At 37.8% G+C, this 12,418-nt stretch overlaps 1 protein-coding gene across 1 annotated transcript in view; it reads left to right on the forward strand.

Moving 5' to 3' along the window:
• The window catches only part of LIX1 (limb and CNS expressed 1), a 37,028-nt gene extending 25,334 nt beyond the window's left edge, over window positions 1–11,694 (forward strand). Inside the window, exons 3-6 of the mRNA XM_067315801.1 lie at window positions 1,805–1,945; window positions 6,177–6,272; window positions 10,614–10,691; window positions 11,410–11,694. Coding sequence (XP_067171902.1) covers window positions 1,805–1,945; window positions 6,177–6,272; window positions 10,614–10,691; window positions 11,410–11,694 — 600 coding nt within the window. The remainder of the gene's footprint in view (window positions 1–1,804; window positions 1,946–6,176; window positions 6,273–10,613; window positions 10,692–11,409) is intronic.
• The last annotated feature ends 724 nt before the right edge of the window (window positions 11,695–12,418 follow it).

Consider the following 12,418-nt stretch of genomic DNA (forward strand, 5'->3'; position numbering starts at 1 on the left):
AGTGTATAAGCGTTATTCACTGTTGCTTGGCATTTAAACTGTGTTTGGAAATTTTTAAATGACTGCTTCCATCCACTTCTTACAAAAATTTATTCAGCATGTCTCTGCAAAAATAGCTTTGGTTTTGATAACCGTGGCAGTTTTTGGTGGTCCTGAGTGCCCCTACTCTTTCACTCTCTTCACACCATATGAGAGGAATACAGTGATGCATCGACTTAATACATTCATATGCTTCAAGCTCTGTATTAAAACAACTGAAATCAAATGTCAATTGGTTGTTTAGAAAGGCTAGGAATTCATTGCTATTATTATTACATTAAAATATATTTTGCTCACCCCATTCCCAATAAATTACTGTCTATACATGCAGTTGGTGGGGTAGAGAGGCAGCAGCTGGAAGAGCAGAAAAAGGAGCATATGAGAGTGACTTCTTTTCACTGTAGCATCAGAGAATGGTCATCACTGGGACTGATTCACCAGCTGGGATACAGCAGCAACCTAAAGTAGCACAGAGAACCTGCACTCTGTTGCCTGGGAGGTATGTCTTACTGGCATGCCCAGGTCCATACTGTTTGTCAGGTTTGAGAGTGGAAAAGTATTTCACCCTGTGGTCAGATTGGCATAAATCTTTCAAGGCATTTTAAAGTCTGCCTGAAAGCCTCGGGTGCGATTCATCTGCTAGGTTCATATGGATTTAATTCACATAATCTATTCCTTGTAGTTGCTTGCTGAGGCCTCAGGCATTGTCGGTGCTTTGGTCTCTACTTTTCACTGCCTGTGGTGTACAATTTATATCAAAGCATTTACAGGACTAATTAAGATCCTTGGGCTTAATGTGGGGTACATGGGTGAGTCCTGTGACATATGTAGTGCAGCAGGACAGGCGAGATGAGGTGGGGATGCTTTCTGGCCTTAAGACACCATAAGATTAGCAGCATGGCTTTTTGCCCAGGTCACCCCACAGAGATCAATTTTAAGAATACCCAGTGCCTCTTAAATTACCAAATCCCCATGTTATTAAAATTAGAAATGCACTGTTTGCTGGTTGAGAGAGGTAAGAAATTTTCATGCCCTATTACAAACCCAAAAAAACTAACACAAAGTGGAATTTTAAAAGATAAGATTAAACCAGCAAGTAGCACCCTGTAAACCATGGCAGATCTGCTGACAAGCAGCTTGATCAGCTATGCAGCAAAGGCGGGGTGGACAACAACGGATGCCAATTTTGTTTAAAGTTAAGTTGTCCTTTTCCACTAGTCAGAGCCCTTCACGTACTCCTCAAAATCCCTTATGTAGTATACTTGGTTTAAAAGAAACAAGGGACATCACCACCAAGAAATTCAAAGGTGTCATTCTGTTTTGCAGAGCTCAAAACAGATCTGTTTTCTGAAGAAAAATAAACAAAAACATCTAAGACACATTTTCACCAAAAAACTTTTGGAAACAGAATTCATTCCAAGCTTGGCTTCTGTCTGAACATGTGCTAAGCAGTGAATTAACACTTGCAGTAACTGTTTAAAAACTCAATTAAAATGTCACCAAAGTCACAGACTTTTGACAAAGTAGATGAATTTTTAATTAAACCAATAATTTTTGTGACACTTTGAGGTAAAACTATTTCTCACTAAAAATGTTTGGCTCTGAGAAGTCAGAATTTGTGAGGAAAGTAATTAATATAATCTTTTCTGAAAAAAAAAAAGTATTTTGTCTTTCGTGTACTGAGAAGCAAAAAACACATCTGAGAAATGCAGTGGGAAATACAGACCTTATCTGAGATATGTAGAATTTTTCTGTGCTTTTTCAGAGCTGCTTCAGCAGAGCAGAAGCAAGGCGAGATGCTGCAAAAGTGGCTTTGATCAATTCTCTCTTCAATGAATTGCCTTGTCGCAGGATCACAAAGGAGTTCATCATGGAAAGTGTTCGGGAGGCTGTTTCCTCAACCAGTGTAAGTGCAAAAAATCACTTAAAGAGTTTGGTATCAGTACAAGATTGTAGATTATGAATAAACTCCTTTGATGGGATTATTAGAACCTATGCAACTGTATCTTTGCTGATAATCCAATTAACTCAGAGTTTGCTTGCTTCTCTACTATATAGGCTGATCTCAGATTAAAAGAACAGGGGGGAGGGCAGGGAAGTTGTGTGAACATAAGTATGTACACCTTGCAGGCAAAAACAGAGCTCCAAATTCTCCAAAACACCTTCTCAAGCCCCACTAATCTGTGTCTAAATGACTCTGAGCCAGAGATAGTTATCTTCATTTACTTCAGCTGAGTTGTTTACTTGTATACTTGCAGAGTAATTCATAGACAGCGTTGAAATGCTCTGGATTTACACCCGTCCAAAGAGCTAAATCTCTGTAGAACTGACAGAGTTAATTTCAGAGTATTACTAAAAAACAGTGAAAGCCTCTGGGGTAACAGTACAGTGCACTGTTCCAGATCTTTAAGTTATCCCTATGTTTCTCTTTAAGGCTTTAATTTGTAACAAGATACTGACTTTGGAAACGAAATGAATAGGAAAGAACCTTTGTCATTAAATAACAACAGTGAGTGGGACACAGCTCACAGAACTGACTCCTGCAGTTTGCACTTTCTGTCCATTGGTGCAAATGTGCAATGAAGATCAGTTCAGCTCAATTACTCCAAAGATCTGAACCAACACTTTATATGAGAAAATCAAAAATCTGAAGCATCTCCCAAACTGGCGATAACTAGTTAACACGTACATTGTTGTACCATCAGAATCAGGGGAGTAAAGGAAATGGGAGGAACTTGACCCTGAAGAATATGGAGACAAATTTTCTGCTATGTCAGCTGAGGAGTTAGCAAAACTTCTCTATTTCCCTGGATTTGAGGTTTGGGGGAGAGGGGAAGATAATGGGGTGTACATGTTTTTATTTTTAATTTTCTTACATAAAATTTGGGGAAATTTTGAGAAACTTTTTAAGCTGATGTGCAATATTCTCAGATACAATTTGCCACTTCAGAAATGGCCACACTCAAAATGCCAGTGACTCTTACAGTGTGAACTACATATACCTTATGGGAATACAAATGTAAAATATTAAATTCTGATATAATTACAGCCTGCCTGTATTTCCCAAGTAGATTAGTCTTATATAAACTGAAAATCATTATTCCCTGTCTAGGTAACAAGTTAATCTTCAACAGTCTTCAAACTTAGTTGAGTGAATGGGATTGGAGTTCCTTCCCAGCCTTTAAAACTGGGTCTAAGTCTTCAGTTTTCCTAAATTCTAGTTTTAAAATATATTGAACTGCCTTTTCAGAGCAAGATGTATATCTGAATGCCTTATATCTCCTTGGCAGTCAAATTTTTTTCTCTTTATCTTATCATATATAAGCAAAAACTACTTGGGAAACATAATTACATACTTATTACGGAATAACTTTACGGTTATGATTGTATCTATACTAATACCCATTAATATAGCCTTGTAAAATTCTGCTTGTCCAGAGCTAGTAGATTTTCCTCCAGATGACAAACAAAACTCAAGGTTTTAGTGTTTTTTCACCATTGTTCCAGTAAAGATTGTCCAAACCAATTTTATGCTTAAAACTGTGATAATTCCAACAGTTCCACAAGGCTGGGTTAGTCCATAAAAGTTGCTTAGCTTTGTTTTCTCTGAAATTAATAACCAGATAAATTATTTGTAGTTCAGAACGGTACTATGTGACAAATATCATCTTATAGCATAACTAATCCTTATAAATGAAAGTGCTAATTCACTAAAAGGCATATGTCATGGACTGAGGAAGGCTTAAATGAGTTCCTCTTATATTTGCAGAACTACTTGCAGGAGTTCTGATAAGTGTGGATGCATTTTAAGTAGTTTAGAAATATTACTACTTCCTTGTGTGAGATGATCTGTAGTGTTCACCTTTCAAGTAAAAAGCTTTGTACTTCTTCATAAGATATCTTGAGAAGGAGGATGTAAAAAGAGGGGAGCGTAAGGAGGTCTGGTCTATATCTGTTCTGTGGATGAAATAAGGGTTTTCTTTTCCAGCACTGTAAATTTTATACATTTTAGAGGAGGGAAAAAAATCCATAAAAGTTAAGAAAAATAGAGCATGATTTATTTGTGCGTGAAAATTAAAGGGAGTTTTGATTCAAGTAATTTATCATTTTTTATGGAAATTTTTGAGGTAAAAGGGTATATACATTGCAGAGTTCTGGCTGGATTTCCTCAGGGATATTTAAAAGCTAACATAAATATTTCAGCAGCAGTGTGTTAATGCTACAGCATTCAAAAGCTATAAATTTACCAGCAGTTCAGCAGAACCATATTGGGTAGAAATTTGTTCAACTTTGTGAAGCTGCCATTGAACACCTAGGGTTATGCAGAGGAATGTGTTCAAAATTGTCTTGTGTTTCTTTTCTAGGTTCCCCCCAAAAAAGGGAAGGGAGGCAATGAATTTAATTGAAATTCAGCCCTTTGTTATACTGGTTACTTCATGCAGTTTGTGGATTCTACCAAAAAAGCAAATGCAAAATTCTGGAGCACGTCATCACACTTCATCAAGGCGGCCACAGATGCACTTTATGAAACATACTCATTACCATAGATGTACTTTAAGAGACTCAAAACCTGCACAGTCAGCATTTAGGCACTGTGGTGATAAGCCTGCAACTAGACAGAACTGATTTAACTGAAGGGGGGTTTTGGAGATACATCTCAAATAATTATACCTAAAAGTTTAGATGGAGAGGCAACAGTACTGCAGAGATCAGTAAAGCCTGAAGGTGGGAGACGGGCTCTTCTATCATTAGAGCACTGGGACACTGAAGATCAACTAAAGGGCAGCAGGGCATTAACATAAAAATATTTTATACTTCTGAGCCATCAATCACCCTCAGTTGAATTCAGAAGTGCTTGGGAGGGATGCTGTTTTGATTCATAAGAAAAGCTAATTACAGCTTCAAAATTCCAGCCAATCATTGTAGTCCCATTAGAGTCAATTTAAGTTAGAGCTGGAAAAATAAGGGGAGATTTTTTTCTTTTTTCCCTTTTTTTTTTTTTGGATCAAGGAAGGGATAAACCGGTCTGGACAGATTAAAACCAGTCTTCCCCCTTCTTTCCTCCTCTGCACTCCTTCCACAATCTTATACTTTCTTCCCATCTTTACAACTGGCAGAAACTTTTGTTAGAACTCCAGAATGATCAGTTACATTGCCTCCATAATTTTTCTTTTTGGAGAGAAATTGGAAATCCCAAATTGCCCTTTTTCTCCCATAAGTGTATATCTTCTCTACAATAAAGGCATTCTTTTGGCAGGAGGAGAAAATACCTCAAATCATTCTACAAGCTCTGCACTACCAAATACTTCCCAGGGGCTGACCAGAGACCTCCCCCTGCCCTCTCTGTCATCTTTGATAAATCACTGCTGGGATCACACTTTCTTTCTACTTCACTTCCTCTTTTGCTGGGACAGGTGAAAGAGGGTCTTTTATTTCCAGTGTGTGCCAGTGCTGAGATACTTCAGAGCATATCTGAGTCATAGCAAACACCACGTTAGAAATGCCTTTCTTAATTCACTGACTCATCTAGTGAAGTTGAGAAAGCTGAAAAATATGGCTAGATAGAAAAGAGGGCACTCAGAGCATAAGACGAAGGTTATCTCAGACAAACCAGCTACAAATATGTCAGTAGGATCTTCATGGGGGCCAGCTAAGAGACTCAAGCAAGGCTCTAGACTGCTTAGTGCTTACTGAAATGCAAAAATTAAGAGATTAAAGAATTTTTAGTTTATCCTGTAACTCCTTCCCTCCTTCCCAGTAATCAGCAACTCATTAACAACTTAGCATTCTCATTTTCCATCACTCTAGGAAGACTGGCAAACATCCTAAGGCACCACTGAGTTTAAGACTAGATGGATCAGTATTTAAAGATAAAGAAACCAAAGTTTACCAGTTGTCTCAGCCAATTCACAGTAATCAGAGGGTACACAGAAGGTTGGTAAAATGAGTAACTGCCAAGGTAACTGTGACTGCCAAAATGGACTCCCAAACTCTTTGCTGGGGAAAGAAAGAGAGAGGGGGGCATTAAAAATGACTCCAGCTTGCAGTACCAGAACATGTTCATAACTGTAAGAAATACTATACATCAGAAACCAACCACTCCCATTCTAATCACATTGTCTTGTTTCTTCCCTAAGGGTAACTTGAAGGATGCTGATGACCCAAGCACTAGTATTGGAGCCTATCACTACATGCTGGAGTCAAACATTGGAAAGACAATGCTGGAATTTCAGGTATAAGAAATAAAGCTTCTGCTTTATTCACTTTTGAATGAAGTAACTTATTTTCATGATTAATGTCTAACAGAAATTGTGGCATTTGAGGCAAGCAGTGAGGATGCTGTGATGATACAGAATGAGAGAAAATTGGATTAAGATCATAACTGAGTGATTAAAGGCTAACTTCTCAACTCCATTATAATAATAAGTAAAATGGTAACACTGTGTAATCACAATGTTAAAAAACTGATACAGCTGCTTTCCCTCCTGACTACTTATACCTGCTCAAACATGCTCTCCACAGTGCTGCACTTAAATGACCATTTGGTAAAATAGATTTGCCTCTTTGATTCCAATTCCTAATGAAAAGTATCAAGCTAAACCTACATTATTGGAGAAAATACTGTGGATAATAATCTTACACTGGACTGGTGCATCCTAAAAAGAGTATGACTTCCTGTGCTGGTATTTCAAAGAAATTCTAAAACACAGTACCAAACACGGGTGTATGAATTGCCACACAGTGTCAAATGGAACACATCTAAGGACAAATATTCTTATAATGCAGGTCATCTCGGCAGGATGGTGACCACCTCTGACACTCTGTCAGGGCCTTTTCAAAATTTCACTCCAGTTGAAAGAAGTTTGAGTCCTTCCTTCAGGCAACTGATATATTGAGGCACTAACGAAATCTCCAGACAGCTGTTTGTTTATAGCTTTCTGAATAACCAAGTCATATTTAAAACTTTCATCCATAAACAGTTTTTTCATATAGGTACCAAAACAGATCAACATATTTCTGAGTCAGTTTGCTTTTCTTCCATTTGATGAAGTGTGAATTGGAGTGATGTCATGTAAATCTCAAATTGCCTGCAGTATAAGCACAGGGTTTTGGTTTCTGTTAATGAATAACAGAAGTTAACTGGAAGTAGGTGTTATGTTATTGGGAGCATTCTGCTTCACCTCACTGGCACAAGCAGCACATAGCCATACATAAATATCAAATGAGTGGAAAGGGGAAGCAACTTCAGGAATGTAATCTGTGTATTCCTAGAGCGTGCCCATTTTGAACTGCATGTTTCCAGAGCTAGGCATTTTGGCTGTGTTGTGAGTGGTACCTGATACAGCGGCATATGTCTAAGAGACTAAAAGAAGAGATAGGGATGATGGCATCGGTGAAGAAGTTGCTGTATTTATTTCAGTACCATAAATAATTATACTGTACTGGCAATGACAAACTTTTAGGATTGCTGCCATGGCCTAAGTTTTGTCCTTTTGGTGTCTGATCTCACCTTGTTTTCCGAACCCAAGATGCACTTCATCCATGGAAGGAAACCTGAACTCTTAAAATCAGGCATTGAGAAAGAACACTCTCAAAATGCAGAAACATTTAACAGAGTAAGACTCTTTCACCTACGAGCAGAAAGATCTGTGAAAGAAAACATGTCTGCAAATCCATCCATTAACTAAAATATCCTAATTAAAACTTAAAGACCTTTCCTCCTCACTTTGACAAGTAAACAAAGAGGACTTAGCAGTTGGCCCAGAATCCCTGAAGTACTACCATTACAAATGAGTGAGAAGCCTTCCTAAGGGGAAGGAGTGATATCTACTGAAGACCTGTTAAAAGCCAATAGTAAATGAGAACTAACATAATAGGTTTTCACACATGGGAAAATTAGAACAGGGACTGAAGGAGTTTACACTACTTTCCCCAAATTACTGAGTTTCCAAGATGATTTTCATCTGTTTCAGGGTCCAGCCCATGTGCTGTTGCAGGAGCAAAAGGAAACATTAAAAATTACAAAGGGAGCAATTGCCAGGCTAAACGTTAACTAAAAAGCATAGCATTGTGATTTCCCACTCCATAATCCAAGAGGCATTGGAAGGGGAGTGTGGGAAGTATTTATACATAGCATTTTGCAAATTTCCCTGTGATAAGCTATATATTATTATCTGTCTTTTGAAATGCAAATATTAGAGCATTTAATTTAAAAATAAACGTAATGGTTACTGATTTCTTTTACAAATAGTGAATGATCAAGAATCAAATGCAAAGGAATGCAGCATGAGACAACATTGCTTTTGAAGGCCAAGCAAAACCTCCTACGCTCTTTAGCTTGAAGCCTCCAATCATGTAGCACATCCTTTGGGTTTCCCTCTCTTTTTAGAGATGAGTCACTCCATGGTTTGGGGAGCTTTTGCTTTGGGTTGGTGTGTTGTTTTGGACTTTTTTGAGGTGGAGGAAAGGGAAAAGCTAAAAGGTATATAACAAGGGGTGGATAGTTAGGTCAGATCTTGGGTTAGTATATACTTCAGTCATAACATTTCTGGTACAGAATCTTTACCTGTGGTAAAAGGAAGTTCTTATGGTGACAACTCATCCTCGTTTCATCCATCAATCTAATTACGATACTTACTGTGAATGGAGTACTGCTGTATACATACCGCATAAAAGGGCTGTACTATCTGTTAGGGCTAGTAAGCACATTGCAGAATCTCACATTTCAGGCAGCAGACAGAATTACTTAGTGAAAGTTCTTACTCCCTTTAGCAGGCCACTTGATCCATCTCCTAAATTTTGCCATCTAAAATGGAGATAGAATTCATTATATTGCACGTATAGTCTCCTTCACAAGTTGAAAAGAGTCAGGCAGCCAAGGTGATTACAAAGTTTACTAGCTAAATGTTCGTGAAAAGAATTGGAACTGAGGAATTTAACTGAACACCTAGACAAGCAAACTAGTTCTTACAAAATGAATAAAGGTCTATGTTTTGTATGCAATGTAATATAGATCATTTTCTCAGATTCCTCAGAGAATCCTTCTGACCTCTGCTTTGCCAGAAGATTCCCAATTCACTCAATATTAACATGCTAGATGCAAGAAAACAGCTGCAGGCCAACGTTTTTGGTCAAAGAACAGCAAATGGACCTGAGATAAAAGAGACTAAGATTCGGTCTTTATTCTGCCCAGTCCGTAGCAAGGGTTTGAACTGCATCACTGACAACAAAAATCCCTGTGGCCTATTGAGTTAGTCTTTATCCTTCTCTTTCTCGCTCCCTTCAATTCAAAGAGTAAAACTTCTGGGCACTCTAACACCGACTCTATACCTTACTAGTTGGGCAAGTATGGATTTAACAGGGCCTGACTAGATAGCAGTCTGGATTAGCACAGGTATATGCAGCTTCAGAGGGTATATGCCTCTCCCCTCTAGCTCTCTCCACTTGTCATTACCATCCATCCGAAACCTTCCACAGGACCTTGGCATCATGCAAACAGGATGATTTTAGAAACATTCCCATTTTAGAATAGGAAAATTCTAGAAGTCCAGAATGTTGCAAGATGAGAAAAACATTTCCATCTGAGCTGCACTTGGAAGTATTCCAAATGTAATAAACATCCAGACAAGGATCTAGTTCAGCGCAAATATGCACAGAGTCATCTAAAGGTACCTGTGGACCCATTAAAATGTATCAATCTCATTTCAATTGAAACAATTGATCATTTTGTGTTCCACAGAAGTCCTAAATACTTAGAGATGGTAACCTGAGAGCTTCAGTTGCATTTAAATAAAACCAAATACATTGATAATTGGTAATAATTTTGTTTATGGCCACTGAACGTCTGCCCCAAAACTAACATCCTATTAGAGGAACTGTCCGTTAGATAGCAGCCACCCATATGTGGATCCATTTTTGTGTATGTGCAAAGATAATTACATAACTTAGCTGATAACATTCTTTTTGTGACTATTGCCCTATGCAATTCAAAGTCTTGAGATTATTAAAACTGATATAATAATGATTTGGGGCAAGGATTTCAGATTAAATTTCAGATATCATTGTTAGTGGACCAAACTCAATTTCTTATGCCTTACATATTTCTCAGTGAAGGACAGAAAGCAAGTAATTTAAACTCTGTCATACTAGCAATGTGCAGAAAAACAGAAAAAATATTCAGCCTGATCACCAAAAGTCTGCAAGTGTTTTGGACATTAGTGTTGGATTGTCAAAAAGCTCTGAATGCCCCACCACTGTGGCTACAGACAAGGTTGTAATGGTCACCTAATGGCAAATAAAGGCTTCTTTACAAATCAGTCTTAAACCTGTATTATTGAGAATATGAATATTATTCAGTACTCATGCATTTTCTATTTGCTTTGAAAGGGGAAATACTAGCTTCCAGCTGGCTGTCCATATGCCTTTCATTATACCTCTTAATGCGATTAGGATCAAATTTGTTTCTCCTTGTCACCACCTTTAAACACCAAATCTGCTCTATTTTTTTTCTTTTAAGAGCGAAGGTGTGGTTTTTGAAGATTTCAATCAGTAACCAGCATGCTCTGACTTTTCAGGAGCTGATGATCATTTTTCAGCTTTTGCACTGGAATGGTAGCCTTAAAGCCCTACGTGAAACAAAGTGCTCCCGGCAGGTAGGACACCACATCAAAAACTTGGCTGTGCGAGTGAGTGGTTAACTGTCTGGGGTTAAAATACTCAAAGAATTTTTTTGAAGTTCTGAATGAATTTGGTCTTCCTTTATTTTAATTTATACTGGATATTGGATAAAGTTAAGTTTTGAAATAGATTTATGTTTTCTGCATTTATCTCCTGATATCATTGCAGGAGGCCCAGACTATTACTCAGCTCTATCTATCAAGAAACAAGCAGAAAATTCACTTGAGGAAAAACTGTAACTACAGCATTTCTGTCCTCCAGTTTTGTGAAAACATTTGGAAGTGTATTAGGTTGAACAAATTCAGGGTATTTTTAACTTCTTAAATTAGGCTATGTACTGTATTACATTCTACAGATAATTTATGCATTCTGAGTTGTTCAAATGGAAGAAAATCACTTTCAGCATTTAAATTACTGCTTCTCTTCAAAAGCAGTCTTCATAGGCAGAAGATATGTTTAATTATAGCTTAACTTTTTAAGCCTCTTATAAAGCAATTCAATATCTGATGGGTATTTTATTCCCTTTCAGTGGACAGTATTTGAAAGACATGCAGAATATTATAGAAGGGTTGTGCTGAAATTTTTGCCCAGAGCTGAATTGTTCTGCTGGCAGCTGTTTAGTAAAATACAAAACAAGGCAAAAAAGTATATATTACTAACTTCCTCATCTTTTGTCACTTTCCTGAATAATAGGAAGTAATTTCCTACTACTCCCAGTATTCCTTAGATGAAAGGATGAGAAGTCACATGGCCCTGGACTGGATTATGAAGGAACAAGAATCTCCAGGAATTATTTCTCAAGAGCTGCAAGTTGCGCTTAGAGAACTGGAGGAAGCCAGGAAAGCTGGGCGGGAGTTGAGGTTTTACAAAGAAAAGAAAGAAATACTGAGCTTAGCACTGAGTCAGATCTACAGCAATCAAGCTACCTCTTCCTCACAGGATGATCAAATGAGCTTAGCCCTGCGTGGCTACCACTAACCTTGAAGGTGGTGTTTGACGTTGAATGATAACATGCATACTCTTCTCTGTTGAAAAGACCACATGCATAAATTGGTAACATTCTTTTCATTGGCTGTTTTAATTTCTGTATCTAGAAGCATTGGCATCTTTTTTTTTAATTTTCATTTTGATGGACAGAAACTCTACGGGTCAATGAAGTATGATACTGTGCTATACATAAACCATAAAGTTTATCCATAAACCATAAACTGCAGAAAACTTTCATGGTACTTTGGAGATTGAGGTGTTGTTCTGCACAAAGACTGTCTACATTTTCCTTGACAAAGACGTAAAAGCTATGATCACAAACCTACAGACTGTTAGCAGTAAAAGACAAAAAGAATTCCGGTTTAGGCACTGGTGCCTGTTTGCTCCCAAAGTCCTTCACAGTACCTACGCTTCCCCTTGGCAGTGCCAGCGGGTGCTATGGCTGAAGTTCATTTCGTCTGTTTATTCAAGGGCAGGAATAGTCTTCCAAGCAAAAAAGCTGCACCATACAACTAGTGCTCCAAATTTCACCTGTTTCAATCTCTGTTGAAGTCAAACAAGACATTATGAAGTTTTAAGAGCATAAATTATTAAAATTATTAGATTGACCATGTTCTGCCTAGTACGAATAACAGATGCTGTGTGATAACAGTTTTGTTATGATTTCAGAAAATTGCCATGTTCTGATTCTGCTGTCAAGTAAGATCTTTCACCA

This window comes from Apteryx mantelli, chromosome Z (genome assembly GCF_036417845.1).
Source record: "Apteryx mantelli isolate bAptMan1 chromosome Z, bAptMan1.hap1, whole genome shotgun sequence".
NCBI classification, from domain to species: domain Eukaryota; kingdom Metazoa; phylum Chordata; class Aves; order Apterygiformes; family Apterygidae; genus Apteryx; species Apteryx mantelli.